Source organism: Heloderma suspectum, chromosome 3 (genome assembly GCF_057233095.1).
Source record: "Heloderma suspectum isolate Gila_16-S chromosome 3, 16-S_ref, whole genome shotgun sequence".
Taxonomy (NCBI): Eukaryota; Metazoa; Chordata; class Lepidosauria; order Squamata; family Helodermatidae; genus Heloderma; species Heloderma suspectum.
Window position 1 is genome coordinate 62,487,113 of NC_139460.1, and position 17,900 is coordinate 62,505,012.

A 17,900-nucleotide genomic window follows, 5' to 3' on the forward strand; every position below is an offset into this window, starting at 1 on the left:
AGCAGGGTCCCCCAGCTCTCTGTATAGCATTTTCAGGGGGCTGGAGAGACTACTGTGGGGAGGAGGAAGCAGAGAAGTCCACTAGTACCGGCCCAGTTACATGCATTTCAGTCTGGATCCAGTGAGCGCCATTTTGGCCAGAAAGGCAAGATATACACATAATTAATAAATGTAAATAAAATCCATCCCAACAGGCACCAAGAATCCTTTTCATGCTCAGTGAGGAAGGGAGAATTTCAAAAGAGAATCAATGTATTGTAATAGGGTGTCTGACAAAGTCTCTAGAATCATGTGTTTGAATTCCCACCCAACCATGGAACCACAAGACTATTGTGAGGATAAAAGTGGTGGAGGCAATACACCACCCTGAATTTCTTGGAGGAAAAGTGGAATAAAAATGAAAAAAAAATCAACATCATTTATAGGCAAGTAGTAACAGGCATTGTGATTTATTTAGGGGGCCTGGTGGCCCCTAGATAAATCAGTCACCTTGTCCACTGAATCCAGGCTTCTCCTAATACTCCCCAAATTAATCTGCTGCTGATATGCAGAGGACAGAATTCTCCTCTTTATATACTTGACGGTGTACTTCATAGGCAGCTCATGGGGTGAGATCCACCTGGACCAAACTCGGGTAGTTAAGACAGTAAAATATATATGTATGGTAAATAACATTCAGAACAGTATAACAAGTAGTCATCTGATAAATAATAATATTCAAATAACCTAATATTTCCGATCTCACTCTTCTCACCCACTCTCTGTCTCTGATCCTACTCGCTGACTGACTTTCTGAAATGTAACTAATTCCACCCATCATTCCATTCTGATGCCTCCTGTCAATCATTCTGCCACTTATTCTTCTGTTACAGGCCTTACTATATTGGTTAAACAAAGCCTGGCTTTTGGCTCTTGCTTGGGCAGTCATTCAAGAATTTTTGTCTGTCCCCAAACAAAATGGAAGAATGTTTAGCAAAAGGAAATTGATAAAAGTATAATAATGCCATTTTGCAAGGCTCTGACAGAGTCACATCGTGAATATTGTGTGCAATTCCAGTTATGCTGTTTAAATATATGTTGCCAGAAACAATGAAAAACAGTAACAAGCAAAATGTAGACAAGATTGCATTCCCACAAAATGTGTTTGTTGTTTTATTATATTTTTTCCAGTCTTGCATGCAAGATGATTCATTACAGTAGTTCTGTATATATTATTCACTCCTTTGTATTATTAGCATCACCTAAATAACATCTGATGGGATGCCCTGATTAGCATGTAAATTGAACCATTTCTCCTAGGTAGTTTTTCGGAGTGATGGTTTATTCCTGAACACAAACAGGAAAAAGCTTGTCAAGTAAATACAGGAAGTAAAATTAGTACCAGAATAACTTGGATGTATTTGTCACAAACACTGAATGTTTGTTTGTTTTATTTGTATCCTGTCTTTCTACCAAAAAATAGCACTCGGTTATATATCCTATCTAAAAGGAAAGGGTCATTGCTCAGGGGTATACTACATACTTGGCATGCAGAAGTTCTCAGGTTCAATCCCCGACATCTACACATAGGGCTGGAAAAGAATAATCCTTAAAATAGCTGCGGAATTTACTCAGTAGAAACATAAATACTACTTAGGTCTGGTTGACATATGCATGCTCATCATTTGAGGTTTCATCCCTGGAGAGTTGACATGGGGTAATATGGAAGCTCTCTCTGCAGTTATTAATTTGTGATGGCTAATACATCTATACAACTAAGAACTTCATACAACAGCCAATGAGAGATGCATGCGTGTGCGAACTGGTCCTTAGCCAATAAAGAATAAAGATGTTTGCTGAATCTTAAATACAATGCTATTGAATTCAAATTTGACTGTTCTTTGTGTTGAGCAGATGCTGAGCCGAAACGATTTGGGGCCATATTATTCGAAAGACTGCCTTCAAATACAAAACTGCCCATGCTTTAAGATCAGTGTTGGAGGCCCTACTGAGTGTCCTGATTTTAAGATCACTTAGACTGGTGGGCATTAGGGGCACTCCTAAATGATGGAATTGCGTCCCAATGTATGTTGTGTTGGCCTCCTCAGTTGTACCATTTGAAAAAAGCCTTTGAAAACCCACATTTTCAAATGGCTTTTAATTGATGTATTTTATTGGTCATGCTGCTGTTCTGCTGCTGTTTTATTCTGGTGGCTCTGAGAATGTTTTCTATCCTGACTGAATTATATTTTAATGTATTGATGGCTTGTTGTATTTTTAAAATTTTTGAAGTTTTATTATAATATACTGTTGTGTTTTTATACTTGTAGTTTGTTCACAGCCTTAGATGGACTTGATCCAGAAAGGTGGCTTATAAATATTTAAATAAAATTAATGAAAGAAAGAATAAATATGCTGTGCTTTGAATCCAGGCTGCATTTTGTTTAATAACTGAAAGCACTAATATATGGTAGTCATGAAGGTCAACAAATCCTATAAAAAAATAGATTGTGGAATATACCGCAATATGACAAGGGTAGTCCCAATCTAGGGGGCCTTGAGCACCACAATGGGAGGATCTTCCCACTAAAAAGATATTTGTTATTGTTATCGTCACTTCTGGGAAAAGGGCACCTCAAAATAAGTCCTCTCTGGACAAGATATCAGCACTAACAGAGCTGATAGTGCCAACTGTTTGGTCCTCAGTACTGGCATAGTGCAGGCACACTCGTAATCTCATCATGCAACCCTGGGTACACATGTAACATCCCTCCAGCACTCTTTTGAGTATACACACTCTATCCACATAGAATAGTGCGAACTGTAAATATTAATTTACAATGGAAACCATTTAAATAAAAAAGCAAAACAAAGTAATGCCTTCAGTTAATCCACCGACATGACCGAAGAAAATACAGCTTAGAAATAATAGAACAATGAGGAATGTTTTTGCTACAGAGAGGAGGATTGGAAAATGAGCAACATATTTTACTAATGCAAATAATCTTTCCCCAACAGCTGGAAATATAACAATCCCTTAATATGCCTATAATCCTAACACATTCCTTTGCTGTCTTTGCAGGCAGACCAGTAATGATTGTGGTTGAATACATGGAGAATGGATCCCTTGACTCCTTTCTACGGGTGAGGTGTCATTTTCTCAGGACATTTGAATAAGAAAGCATTCTAAGTAAAGATTTGAAATAATTTATCATAAATTAATTTTTACATAATGTTATTCATGGATTTTTATTTGAAGAGAAGCATTTTCCCCAGGGTACATTTCTTAGGTACAGTAATACATTAGAGTGTAGCCTGGGGAAAAAAGAAGATTTAAACTTAAGAATATAATTGATTTCTTCTACAAGTTCAGTTCCCATATTTAGTAAAATATATTTCAAATAGTGTTATTATAAATTGAAATGCAAGTGCCTTGCCATATGGTAGCTGTTCATTTTGCTCAGTCATATAGAAATATTTTCTTTGAGGTTTTTTGCTTAGGGAAGTATGGCACAGGTTCAGTAATTGATTTATGACTACTTGCATTTAAACAAATTGAATTAGAAACTATTGAGGTGGCTTGAGAATAATCTTATTCCACTTAAGGTCCATTGTTCAATCTTTGTAAATGAGCGTAGAAAGTATGGACAGCAAATGTTTATATTAATACCAGATATGCCCCCTTACACTGTAAATAATGAATCCCCCAGTCTTTCAGATGTGCATAGCTAATGCAGAGAGCAGTTTACTGACATAGCTACAGTGGTGTCAAATGGGAGGCAAGCGAGAGGCATTTGTCCTGCCATTGGGCAGCATCCAGTAGGGACTTGTGCGCATAGCTGGCCCCACTGGCATTTTAATACCCATTCCCCAGTGTGGAGACATCCTTTTGGAACCCTTTACTGCCCTTTTAGTTCTAACCATCCTAAATAATTTGGTGTCATCAGTAAATTTGGCCACGTCATTGCTCACCCCTAACTCCTTTTATGAACAAATGAAAAACACCAGACCAAGTCCAGATTCTGAGAAGACCCTGTCTCTTGTGCCCATCAGTCTGATGGACCTTACTAATAGGCCCAAGAGCAGGACCTCTGTGGCCAACCTTAAGGTTTGGAAAGGCCACTTTCAAACCTGGAAAATCAGGCATGAGTAGAAAGGGCTCCTCACTGCAGACATTTACCTCCAACTTGTGGGGAGCAGCCAGAACAATGACAGAAGGGGTGGAGCTAGTGTGCTCTTCCCCTCTCTACCTCATTGTATGAATAATTTGGGTATGGTTTTCGCTTTCATTATATCTGCTTCCAAAATATGGCATTTTATTTGTATAAGCAAAAGAGTAGGGTCATGAGAGTGGTACAATAATACATAATATTTCAGTTATATTCATTATTTCCCTCAGTTATATGCTAATATATACACTACTTTTTCTTGTGTCAGTTATGGTTTATCAGCTCAAATGTCTCTTGATATGGTTTTTAAGATTATATTAGGTATCTGAAAGAAATGTAGACATTTTCATCTCAGTAGAATGAATAATTACCAAAGCAAAAGACTACAAGTGACAGATTTAAAAAGAAATCATTCCTCTTCTTCTTCTTTTTTAAAGTTATTTCCTATAAGTTACTTCAAGAGTAAACTTTGAAATGCCTTTGTGAGAGTACAAAAAAGTACTTTGTGAGTTTATCTGTAAACCATAATAAAATGTTACGTTTAAAAGAGGTTTTATTTAGTGATCTCAAAGGAGTTCACAAAGTCAGCATTTCTTCATATGTAATAATGCCTTTTTATAGCTTTGAGCACTTTTATAGAAATATATAAAAGGTAAAGCCAAAAGATAAAAATCCAAAATGTAAAGAATATATTCTTCAACATTTCAAGCTTCTATGCTATCTTTCCAAAATGTCTAGAAACAAATCAATGGTTTGTTCATCAAAAATTTATGACCCTAATTGGATTACCTGAAAGAAAACATATTTCGAGGTGATTATCCAATAACTTTGGATATGGAAAATGTTACACCTATTCCCATTTAAATCAGAAAGATATCAGATTTTGTTAACTTTTTTCCAGCAGCTACAGCTTGAGGCTTGAAATTTCAGTAAAGATCAAATCCTCATTTCATTTAGAGGTGAAGAAATAATACTGTTATACATTGATCCTAAGATTTGTTGTGCCACACACAAGATAGCCTAAGCAGCAGAAGTATCGCAGAATAGGTATGGAGGTAGGGCGGAAGGGGAAAAGAACATTTTGAAGAGACAACCTGTGTATCACATATTAAATCTTCCCAGACAAAAGTATCCCTATCTTTCACATTTTTGCTCTGATCCTAAATATATTTACTCATAAGTAACATTTACTCAAATATTATTAATTTCAAGAATATTTACTTCCACGTGAGTATGTTTAAGATTGTAACCTTACTTAAAATTCAAACTTAAGAGTCTATTTTTTTAAAAGTTGTAGTCTGTTGTTGTTGTTCAGTCATTCAGTCATGTCCGACTCTTCGTGACCCCATGGACCATAGCATGCCAGGCCTTCCTGTCCTGCGCTCTCTCCCGTAGTGTGCTCAAGTCCATATTCATTGCATCAGTGATGCTATCTTAGGTACTGCTAAAAAGTGTCTTTTTCTGAATAGAGAACAATAATGAGAAAACTGTCTTGCAGAAGTGTGTCTTGTGCAGGTGAAAAGGCTTGCCTTTAGCTACTGGGGATGCAGTTATGGAATGCTTCATATGTTGAATTCCTGATTAGTATATATGCATTTTATATCAGTTGGTTTTTTTAAAAATCCATCATATCTTTAGGGTGCTTATAATTTCTTTATGTATCATGTTAAAAGTTTTCTACCCTTCCTTTCCACCAAATGCTCTCCAAATGTTATCCAAATACAGATTATGTGCAAGTGTGAAAGCAATACAAGAATAACTTACCAAAACCAAATTTAAACAAGGCAAACAAGAATCAAAGAAAAAAAAGTAAGTTAGACAAGAAAGCAGCTAGACAAACAGTAGCTAAAACTGGTAAAACCAGTTCCCTGTTATACCAAATCACAGGTCTCCGTTTGCCACTATCAGTTTACAAACTGTGTCAGAGCCACCCAGGCCTCAGCTAGGGCTGCTTGAGAAAGTCAATTGTTGTGAATTATAATATGAACTGACCTGATCTGCATCTCCCTGACTGATATGCAAATTGCAACTTAGTTATGTTATTCATTTATTTTAAAACTTTTATATACCACCTCATCTCTGTAGAATTCTAGGCATTTCACAAATAAATAAGTTAACAATTAAAAACATCCCAACATAACATAAAACACAAGAAAAGCAGCAGAAAGACAAAGTGCACAGCAGTCAAAAATATTTAGAATATTAAAAAGCAGGGACAGATTAAAAAAGGAAGTTAAAATTACCCCCTTCGCCAACTTCCGGAAGGTTGTTATTGAGGAACTGAGACAGGCATTCATTGAAAGGGAGTTCCAGCCTCCAAAGAGGCCCTTACCCTAATGCCAACTATATAAGAGGACCTCCAAAAATAGTCTCAGTAGGTAGGCAGATTCGTATAGAAGAAGGCAATCCTTCAAATATTCTGGTCCTAAACATTCAGGACTTTAATGGTTATTCACTAGATTTCACACTTCCTGAATGTTCCAATTCCTGAATATTCCAATGTAGTTCTTGGCTCAAATAATATATTAAAATGTGTATTTTGAGAGAAAATACATTTAAGACTATGTATTTTGAGAAAAATGCATTTCAAAATATATTTAAATATGTACAGTCAGGGCCAGAAATATTGGAACAAGGATAACTGTTTTGGCAGTTGGCCTCTGTACACCACCACATTGAAGTTGAAAGGAAACACACCCAGTTGGGAGTGAAGTCAGGACTTTCAGCTATAATTCAAGGGGCTTGACAAAAGTGGGGCACTAACCATTCAGGAAGTACAGCCAGTGGCATACACATACCCATCGTTGGTGGCTCATAAGTAATGGAACGAATGGCTGACAAGCAGCTGCACGGCCAGGTGTGGCCTGTTTCCTGGGTACTCCATGACCAATCAAGCAGATAAAAGGCCTGGAGGTGGTTCTGAAGGTTACATTTGCAGATGGTAGCTGTTCACTGGAACTCCCAACATGATGTCCAAAGAGGTGTCCATGCGAGTGAAGGAGGCCACCATTAGGCTGAGGAAACAAAATAAATATAGCAAAAACAGTGGGAGTGGCCAACACAACAGTTTGGAACATCTTGGAAAAGAAGGAATTAACTGGCAAACTCAGCAACAGCAAAAGTCCTGGAAGACCACGGAAGACAACTAAAGTGGATGACTGCGAATACTGCTCATGGTGAAGAGGAACCCTTTCACAACATCTAGCCAGGTTAAGAACACTCTTGAGGAGGTAGGCATGTCATTGTCAACATCTACAGTCAAGAGACGGCTTTATGAATGTAAATACAGAGGCTTCACAACAAGGTGCAAACCACCGGTAACTAGGGATGTACGAAAGTCACTTACCTTTTCGCAGGGGTGCTTCGCGATGGGGGGGAGGCGCTTCACTTCTCCCCCCGAAGTTCAGGCGAGGGGGGGAGGCATCCCGCCTCGCCCAGCCGAAATTCAGGCCGGGGAGAAGCGCCCCATCTCCCCGGCCGCGAAACAAAAAGTAAAAAAAACAACAACAACGTGATAGGCTATGTAATGATTAACGTAGCCTATCACGGCTAGATTTCCAAAGTCAGCCGTGATAGGCTACATTAATCGTTACGTAGCCTATCACGGGTGACTTTGGGAAAAAAAACACGTACGTAAATGGCGGCGCCCTATGGGCACCGCCATTTGCGTTCCTCATTTGGGCCCGGTAGTCTACGTAAAAATTTACGTAGACTACGGCGTAAGTGTAAAGTGTAAGTTTTTTACACTTTACTTTGTAATGGCAGCGGCGGCAGCCGGTCAGAAGACTGGCTGCCGCCCCTGCCCCCGACAAAAAGGCCGACAAACTGCCGCCGGGACCCGCTGCCGGGAGGGACATTCGCCAAAGGTAAGTCCCATCCCGGGCGGGGGGCGGGGCAGAGGAGAATTTCACCACCAATTTCGGGGGGCCGAATGCGTTGGCGCTCGGCCCCCCGAAGATTCGGGGAGAAATTCTCCGCCATCCCTACCGGTAATGCTCAACAACAGACGGGCCAGATTAGCTTTTGCCAGCAAACACCTAAAAAAGCCTGCCCAGTTCTGGAATAAGATTCTTTAGACTGATGAAACGAAGATTAACTTGTACCAGAATGATGGGAAGGGAAAAGTATGGAGAAGGAAAGGAACAGCTCATGATCCAAAGCATGCCACATCATCTGTCAAACTTGGTGGAGGCAGTGTTATGGCATGGGCATGTATGGCCACCAATGGAACCGGGTCACTGGTGTTTATTGATGACCTGACTGCTGATAAAAGCAGCAGGATGAATTCTGAAGTGTATAGGGCTATACTTTCTGCTCAGATTCAGCCGAATGCTGCCAAACTGATAGGACGCCGCTTCATATTGCAGATGGATAATGACCCAAAACATACAGCAAAAGCTACCCAAGAGTTTCTCCAGGCAAAGAAGTGGGATGTTCTTCAATGGACAAGTCAGTCACCTGATCTCCACCCAATAGAGCATGCTTTTCACTTACTAAAGACAAGACTGAAGGCAGAAAGGCCCACAAACAAGCAGCAGCTGAAGGCAGCTGCAGTAAAGGCCTGGCAAAGCATCTTGAGGGAGGAAACTCAGCATTGGGTCATGTGCATGGGTTCCAGACTTCAGGCAGTCATTGACTGCAAAGGATTTTCATCCAGGTATTAAAGGCGATCCTTAAGTTTGAAATGATATTAGTTTGTTCCATTACTTATGAGCCACCAACGATGGGGGGGGGGGGTTGTATGCCACTAGCTGTACTTCTTGAATGGTTACGCTCCACTTTTGTCAAACCCCTTGAATTACAGCTGAAAGTCCTGACTTTGCTCCCATCTGGATGTGTTTCCTTTCAACTTCGATGTGGCGGTGTACAGAGGCCAACTGCCAAAAAAGTTATCCTTGTTCCAATATTTCTGGCCCTGACTGTACATAAATGTAGGGTTTTGTGCAATTAAAAAAATGAATTTGGGAAACAGGATGGAATGGATTTATTGGTGAATACACTTGAAAGTGATGTAGACTGGAAATAGCCTAATTTATCCATCCCTAGGTACAACCCAAGTCCATTATTTTAATATTGGTCATTGGAGTACATTCATATATCTTCACATTCATTTATAATATATCATATGCAGTAACACATTTAGCAATGTATGTTATTTGTTTTTCCAATTCTGAATCAATTTCCATTTTTCTATAAATTGGTTATTTTTATTTATTTATTTACAGGATATACTGTTCGATATCTGACATGTATCTCCCTTCAGGGAATCAGCCCTTCAGGAACAAAGACAGGGCTTTCTGCTTCCGTTTTAAATCCAGGATCACATCGACTCCCTTTACATGTGCTTCCTTTCTCCCCTCCCCTTTCCCCCTCCCCCATAGCTGAGTCTTCCATTATCTTTCACTGATCTCGCTCCTTGCCGCTTTTCCTCTTTCCACAGAGGGAACTCATGGGGAACACAACGGGGTAATTTGATAGCTCATTATCTGCAATCTATTGAAAAATGGATCAAAGCTCAAAGGTCATTTAGTGCAGGAGACACCCTGGAGGGTCACGGCATGTAAAGAGCCCACAAACTTCTGTAAGGGAGCAATCTCAATCACAGGATAGAAGTTCCATGTGAAGAAAGCCTTAGTCTGAAAGTGCTGGTCCAGAAACCAGCATGATTTCCAAACTAACAGGAGCACAGCACAGCGTGGGTAACATTAGGAGCTTAGTTTGCACAGTGGAACATCTTTGTAGGATTCCCAGGAGGAAAACAGAGCTGATATTTGACAACCCAGAAAAGGAGTATTTATTCAGAGGTAACCTCATGACGAAGGTGAAAGAAGAAAGTGCAAAAGCTGGGTTGCAGTTAAACCTCAAAAAAAACCAAGATTATGGCAACCAGCTTGATGGATAACTGGCAAATAGAGGGAGAAAACATGGAGGCAGTGACAGACTTTGTCTTTCTAGGCGCAAAGATTAATGCAGATGCTGACTGCAGCCAGGAAATCAGAAGATGTTTACTTCTTGGGAAGACAGCAATGACAAATCTTGATAAAATAGTGAAGAGCAGAGACATCACACTGACAACAAAGGTCCGCATAGTTAAAGCAATGGTATTCCCCATAGTAACCTATGGCTGCGAGAGCTGGACCGTAAGGAAGGCTGAGCAAAGGAAGATAGATGCTTTTGAACTGTGGTGCTGGAGGAAAATTCTGAGAGTGCCTTGGACTGCGAGAAGATCAAACCAGTCCATACTCCAGGAAATAAAGCCAGACTGCTCACTTGAGGGAATGATATTAAAGGCAAAACTGAAGTACTTTGGCCACACAGGATATCCTGGAGAAGATGCTGATGCTAGGGAAAGTGGAAGGCAAAAGGAAAAGGGGCCGACCAAGGGCAAGATGGATGGATGATATTCTGGAGGTGACAGATTTGACCTTGGGGGAGCTGGGGGTTGCGACGGCCGACAGGAAGCTCTGGTGTGGGCTGGTCCATGAAGTCACGAAGAGTCAGAAGCGACTGAACGAATAAACAACAACAACATTATTACATTTAAATAAATGAAGCTTCTCCCGGCTGGGAGAGAAGGAGAAACAGGGAAGCTTCAGCGAGCCAGAATCTGTGTGGCAGTATCCAGGCAGAGAGAGAAAGAGAATAGCAGAGTGAGGTGGAGCAGGAAGTGGGGAGAAAGGGAAAGAGTTGAGAGATCAGGCAGGGAGAGGGAAGGAAGAAAGAGCAAGAAATGTTACCTCTCCTTAAATCTGCTGAGACACATGGAAAGAGGGACAGATTCTCAGTGGCAGGACAAATCCAAAAGGAGGGAGAGCAGGTGTTCCCAGGCCATGGCAGAGCTTTTACCAGACAGGGCTGAGGGATGCAGCAGTGCAATAATGGTACTAGACCAGAGAACTCAAGAGAAAGCAGTGGACAATGTGGATCAGTCTCCAAAAAGCAGACTTAGATTGGGCATAAGAAAAGACTGGTTTATAAACTAACGAAGTCTAGAGTGTGTCTTGAAAGTAGGGGTGTACGAAAATCACTTACCTTTTGCGGATTATGCTGATGGTGGGGGGGGAGGCGTTCCATCCCTCCCCCCGGAATCCTGGACGGGGGGGAGGTGCTCCGTTTCTCCCCCCGGAATCCTCCGCGGCCGGCTGTTCTCCGCGGCAGCTCCACGGAGCAGCCGGCCAGGCCCAGCCAGGTCAGAGCCGTCCACAGCTGGATTTCCGGCCGCGGAGGGCTCTGGGTAAAAAAAAACAAAAAAAACCCGCGTACGCAAATGGCAGCAGCTATGGCTACTGCCATTTGCATTCCTTCTTTTTGGCCGTCTTAATCTACATAAATATTTACGTAGACTATGACGGCGAAAACAAGGGGAACGCAAATAGCGTAGCAGACGCTATTTGCGTTCCCCTTATTTTCGCCGTCTTAGTCTACGTAATTATTTACGTAGACTAAGACGGCCCAAAATAAGGAACACAAATGGCGGCGGCCGTAGCCGCCGCCATTTGTGTACGCCTTTTTTTTTTTTTTTACCCAGATGTTTTAGGCTACGTAAAAATTTACGTAGCCTATCACGTCTGTGTAAAAAAAACAAAAAACAAAACTGCAAATGGCGGCGGCCAGTCGGAAGACCAGCCGCTGCAGCAGCCGCCGCCACCCAGAAGATCCGCCCCAGGTAAGTCTCGTCCCGGGGGGATCTGCGGGTGGGGCGGGGGGGCAGGCCGTTCTGCCACAGATTTCGGGGGGCTGAATGCACTGGCATTCGGCCTCCCCGAGATCCGTGGCAGAATTCTCTGCCATCCCTACTTGAAAGGGGCTTTCTGAAGGAACAAGAAAGATGTTCAGACTACTTTCTGAAAAGAGGGACACTAAATGCAAGATGGGTACATTCTGTGCTAGGTGGACTGGAAAGAAAGCAGAGCTCCTAGTATTGTCAGTTTGTGGCCAGTTGTTGTCCTGGTTGCATTACGAGTTTTGGCTTTTGTGAATCCAAGAATTCCATAGCCTGAGCACTAAGGGTTAGGGCACTCTCTTATCCAGGTCAATTGGGGTGGTGACTCATCCTGCAATCACAACCTGTCTTTAGCTGCTAAACCTTAGGCAGTTACAGATAAGATGGAAACTGGAAGACAAAATGGAAGTGTGGGAACAAAATGGAGTCAAGCTGGAAATCTAGTTTATCAAGAACTATGTATTCATGTATTCCATTTTCTCATTCTTCTGTGGCCAGTACATTCTCTGAGACATGGTATTTAGCATAAAGGATATTTGCTATACAGATCATATAAGAAATCAACTCTTGATAATTTGTAGTTAAGTTTTTTGTATGGATTAGTGTTTAACCAATATTTCTGAACTGGACTGATTTTTAAAGGGGCATTGCATTCCTATCTGACATGAGTTATGTTAGCAGGCATTTTATCTCAAGATATCAATCTGAGGAATCTATATTACATGTTTGGGTAAAATAACAGACTGTTGTTGAAAGTACTCCTTTTATTGCAGAGATGTACTCCAAAGCTTAATATTGTTAAGGCACCATTAAGTGTTTTGTTTCATTCCTGTGGTGCGTTAACAACTGCAAAGTCAAAAACCAAAGCTTATTACCAAACTTGAATTCCTAAAGGCAAGTCCAAGACGAGGAAAGGAAGTGAAAACTGTTCTTCTGCAGGGAAGAAATGTCAAGATATATTGCTCTTCGATGAAACAGCCATTATATAATTCCCAGTACAGCCTTGCCATTAACCTCATCCTTCCTGTCAGCTAGAGGTTAGATGCTGTAGTGGAAGCCCCTGTTTAAATAATGTTGGGAAAGGAGAAGAGAGTACCATAAAATGATGCCATAAAGTGTGTGCTATAAATCTATCTACTACATCCTCTCTAGTCAGAGCTCATTTTGGGTGGGGGAGAGCCACATGACACTGCCAAGTTGAATGGCCCCCATCTTTATTTGTCTGCTACAAGAAATGCTAAAAATAAGTGCTTTCTCTCCTTCTCTCTCTCCTCATGCAACATACACATATGCCATGTTTCCTCCCCATGCATTATGAGCAGCCTTTGTAACAAAATAGTAGAATGCTGTCCTCCCCATTTTTATTTACTTCTTTTATTCTGTTCTTAGGTACTTTTGAAAACATTCTCTTTTTAAATTTGAAGAGAACCATCACATAGTTTTCTACTTTGTTTTACAATCTATCCTAAAGATCAAAGTAACAGATAACATTTTCCCATTTCAAATTATAGACAGAGAGCAATATCAAATGTCATTCTGCAAACTCAAATAGCATTAGCGGAGCTCCACTGAATCTTTCTGTTGTGCTACAGGTTGTGCATTTTTCATGATTTTTCTGGTTCAGTCCATGGAGGCAGATGTGCTCAGTGATATGATGGTGTTTTGGAGTATGTTTCTTGTAAAAATCATGAGGATCCCTGGGGATCCTTGCCTTGGATCCCTGCTTTTGCACTGTGGCTGCACCCATGAGTAGTGCATGTGTGATTTTTCTGGTTCAGTCCGTGGAGGCAGAAGTGCTGTGTGATTGGATGGTGGTTTGGGGGGGGGGGGTCTTCCAGCAGCGTGGCACACACACACACACCGCTCACTAGCTGTCTCTTCCTCGCAAGCAGGAGATGGCTAGTGGCGGGGGGCATGCGCTGCACCTCCTACTCCTCCTACCTGGTCGGATGTCAAGGACAGCCAACCATCAGCGCAGAGCACACTCCTGCTACTCGCTAGCTGTCTCCTCCTCATGACTAGGAGATGGCTAGCAGTCCTTGACAGCCGAGCAGGCAGGAGGAGGCGTGGGGCTGAGAGGTATAGCTCTTTGCTTTGAGAGTTTTTGTGGAAAAAATCAAATTTCAGCTGCACCTAGCACAAAACGTACTGGGCCAAACTGTCTGACATATTCCAACATGTAGCAACATGAAGTATATGGTGAGTACATACAGGTGCTTCCATTTTGATCTAATAGCCTGTGATGGTACAAAGCAGTACATGGTGACTTGTGCTGAGTGATGCTATCAAGTATTAACTGTAATTACAGTGTATTCAACAACTGGTTCGCATGATCAAACAACCCACTGTGGCATATTTAAGCCACGGTGGGCTGTGGCATGTGCCAGTGCATGCCAGGCAGGATTTACATATTCAAGCCATGACTTTTCATGTCATGCAAACCCCGGGGGCATAGGTTGTTTAACCATCGCATAACTCACGGCCCCTGGGTTCACACATGACAAATATGAAAATGCAAGTAGCACACAAATGAAAGCTGGTCTAGGTATATTAATGTAATAATGTAACAATATTGAAACACACAATCTTTTATAATTTTTGCTAATTTATCTTTTAGTGAAAATGATTAGTGCTTAAACAGAAATAATATGAATGTGAAAAACAATGTAAATATAATATACATGTAACAGAAAACTTAAACATCTGTATCAAAAAAGTATATTCAAAAAGTCTTTCTGAAAATCTTTTTCCAAAGGTCTTTTCTGAAGGCCTTCTGAAAATCTTTATCCAAGAGTCATTCACTGAACTTTTTACAGGAAGCCGGTGTGATCCTGTTTCACATATATATAGCTTCTTCAGATTGAACAATTGTAAATATCACAAATATCAAGTCTATGAGTGAATTTCTTTACATGAATATACCAACATTCGTTATAAATCACTGTTATAATTACACATATAAAAGAATTGTTTCCAATGAGCACTAAAATTATTTAAGAATTGTTACAATAACATTTGCAAAAAAAATTTGCAAAAACATTTTCAAATGTTTAAGCACTAATCATTTTCACTAAAAGATAAATTAGCAAAAATTATAAATGACTGTGTGTTTCAATACTGTTGCATTATTAGATTAATATACCTAGACCAGTTTTCAGTCGTGTGCTAATTGCATTTTCATATTTGGTTCTCCACAACTGCGGCCCTATTTTTTGTTCTATAGCATTCATCACTTATGACAAGCCACAGCCAGGTGTTGAATATTTAAAATAGCCACCAGCATGCACCACAGCCCATCATGGTTTAAATAAACCATGGTGGGCTGTTCGATCGTGTGAACCGGCCCCTCCTCTGAACTCAATACGAGATTCTCAAGACTCCACAGCAACTTCACATGGTAGTCTCTGGTACAATCAAAACCATGCATTTGTCTGTACTCATTCACCCCTGAGATTATATTGTAACATGGCATAAATTATATACCATGGCACAACTTGTTACCCATCACATCAGATGCAGCCCACCCACCATGTACTATAGTCAGGTGTTTGACAATCACTCCTGTTCTTGCAGTCCCACACGGGAAGCTAAACCAGGAGGCTTTAGGGACTACCATACATGATTGGTGGACTGCATTTTGCTTTGTGGATCACAAGCTGTTCAGGCAGGCCTAATTTAGATGCTCTATAGAGGAGATCTGAATGTTCTGGAAAGAGAACAATCTCTATTGCAGTTGTATTGAACAAAGTATTGATTTATCTTTCCTTTAATGGCCAATCCAGGCTGGAGCCCTGATTGAATCAGTGGAGTCTGGAAATCACACTATTAAGGAAAGGGTATTTGTTAAAAAAGAAAAAAAACCTCACAGAAAAACCTTTATTCCAGTAAAGCATTTCACGGGCTCCTCTTCATCTATTTCAGCATAGGGAGTTTGTCCTACTGTTGTTCCATCAGTCTTTCTTTAATTCCAATCTAACACTTTCCTTATGGATTCTGGGAGTCAAGATGCTGTTGTGAGGGTCAACAACACTTTTCTTTGTTCTTTCTACATAAGTAGCTCTTAACCGTGCTATGTTCTAGTCCAGGGATGGGGAAATTCCAACCTGTGGGCCAAAACCTTTCCTGGCAGCTTTGCTCTGTGCGGTCTTGCCCAGTTAGGGAAAGACCATGCACAGCAAAGCCGGGTCCCTGACTGAAGCACCAGCTGGAGGAGATTCAGCAGTGCTTCAGTCGGTGACTAAATGATGTCAGGGGAATGTCCCAGCCCTTGACACCTTCCAGCCCATGGAGGGCTCAGTGGAGAGGGTATCATCCAGGCTCCCCCAATTACAGTTCCCCACTCATTCTGCGCTTTGATTGGTTTGAAGCGCTGCACAATCCTAAAACCCAACGTGAGGGAAACATGAGTATTTATTTATTTATTTATTGCATTTATATCCCGCCTTTTTTCCTCTTGCAAGGAACCCAAGGCGGCTTACATTCTCCTCCTCCTCTCCGTTTTATCCTTGCAACAACAACCCTGTGAGGTAGGTTGGGCTGAGAGTGTGTGACTGGCCCAAAGTCACCCAGTGAATCTTTACGTAGACTACCCGGGACCAAATAAGGAACGCAAATGGCGGCGCCCATGGGCGCCGCCATTTGTGTACGCACTTTTTTTTTTTTTCAAAGTCACCCGTGATAGGCTACGTAACGATTTACGTAGCCTATCACGGCTGACTTTGGAAATCTAGCCGTGATAGGCTACGTTAATCGTTACGTAGCCTATCACGGGTGTTTGTGTTTTTTTTTACATTTTCTTTTGTATTTCACGGCCGGGGAGACGGGGCGCTTCTCCCCGGCCTGAATTTCGGCCAGGCGAGGCAGGGCGCCTCCCCCCCCGGCCTGAACTTCGGGGGGAGAACCGAAGCGCCTCCCCCCCACCGCAAAGCAAGCTGCGGGACCAGGTAACTGACTTTCGTACATCACTATGTGTAATGATGGCAAAGCACTATTATCACAGTGCCATCTAGTGGCTATAAAATGAAATGTATAGAAACATATAGAACTTGCCGAGGAAGGACGTTCCTCGATTCAAACCATGTGTCCACCAGTGTAAAGGAACCGGTCATAATCCCACAAAGAATCCAGAAGCAGAAGCCCCGGTAACATTGCAGGGGGGAAAGCCCTATGTGGAGAAGCCCGTAGTTTACGCCAGTAAGGTGAAACAATAACTGATTTTATTTCTTGGTTCTTCATACAGAACTCAGTATGGCATCCACCTTAGAACCACACCCAAATGCACATGCTGAGTTCCACCTTCTCTAAAGGCATTATCCTATGCATGTTTTAACAGAAAAATGGCCTGGCTAGGGAATGCTGGTAGTTTTAGGGCTTTTTTTCTGTCTAATTATACATAGGATTGTACCTTAAAGAAAGAAATTTGCCTTTTGGCCACTTGTTGGCAACAACAACATAAACATAACTTGCAGCTCTCACATGGTACAGGTTGTGCAAGAAGTTCCCATACTACTGTTGTACTTTGAAAACCCAGTCTTAGAGCTGTTCTGTACAACATGCAGAATGATGTGATAGAGAATTATGGACTACATCACTTCAATCTGCAGGTGGGACATCACATGTCTGAATGCTCACTCACATAAAAAGCTCTTGTCCCTACACATAGTAAAGTAGCATATTAAGCAGAGAGAACACTAAACCTTTTTCCTTAATGTGCAAGTTTCTGCCTGCAAAGAGGTTTTAATATGGAGGAGCATTTTTTAAGAAGTCCCATCTGCTTCCTGAAGTGGTACAGACCTTAATTCTACCACTTTGTCATGCATAATGTGTAGCATGGCTCTTAGAATAAATGATGCAGTCATAAAAACATGTTAAATTACCATTCCAAATCAAATACATGAAGTCAGCTAGGTATTTTTGTGTTGAAAAACAGGTTGGTGCAGGTATAGTATAATTTGAAGAAAAAAGATTCATATGTTTGTATTATTGTATAAATTGTTAGGCACACACATCCCTATTCCCCATTCGCTTAG

General features: G+C 41.2%; 1 protein-coding gene across 1 annotated transcript in view; it reads left to right on the top strand.

The window, feature by feature from the left end:
• The window catches only part of EPHA6 (EPH receptor A6), a 710,763-nt gene that overhangs the window by 593,132 nt on the left and 99,731 nt on the right, over window positions 1–17,900 (top strand). Inside the window, exon 13 of the mRNA XM_084843399.1 lies at window positions 3,062–3,123. Within this exon, the coding sequence (XP_084699525.1) occupies window positions 3,062–3,123 (62 nt within the window). The remainder of the gene's footprint in view (window positions 1–3,061; window positions 3,124–17,900) is intronic.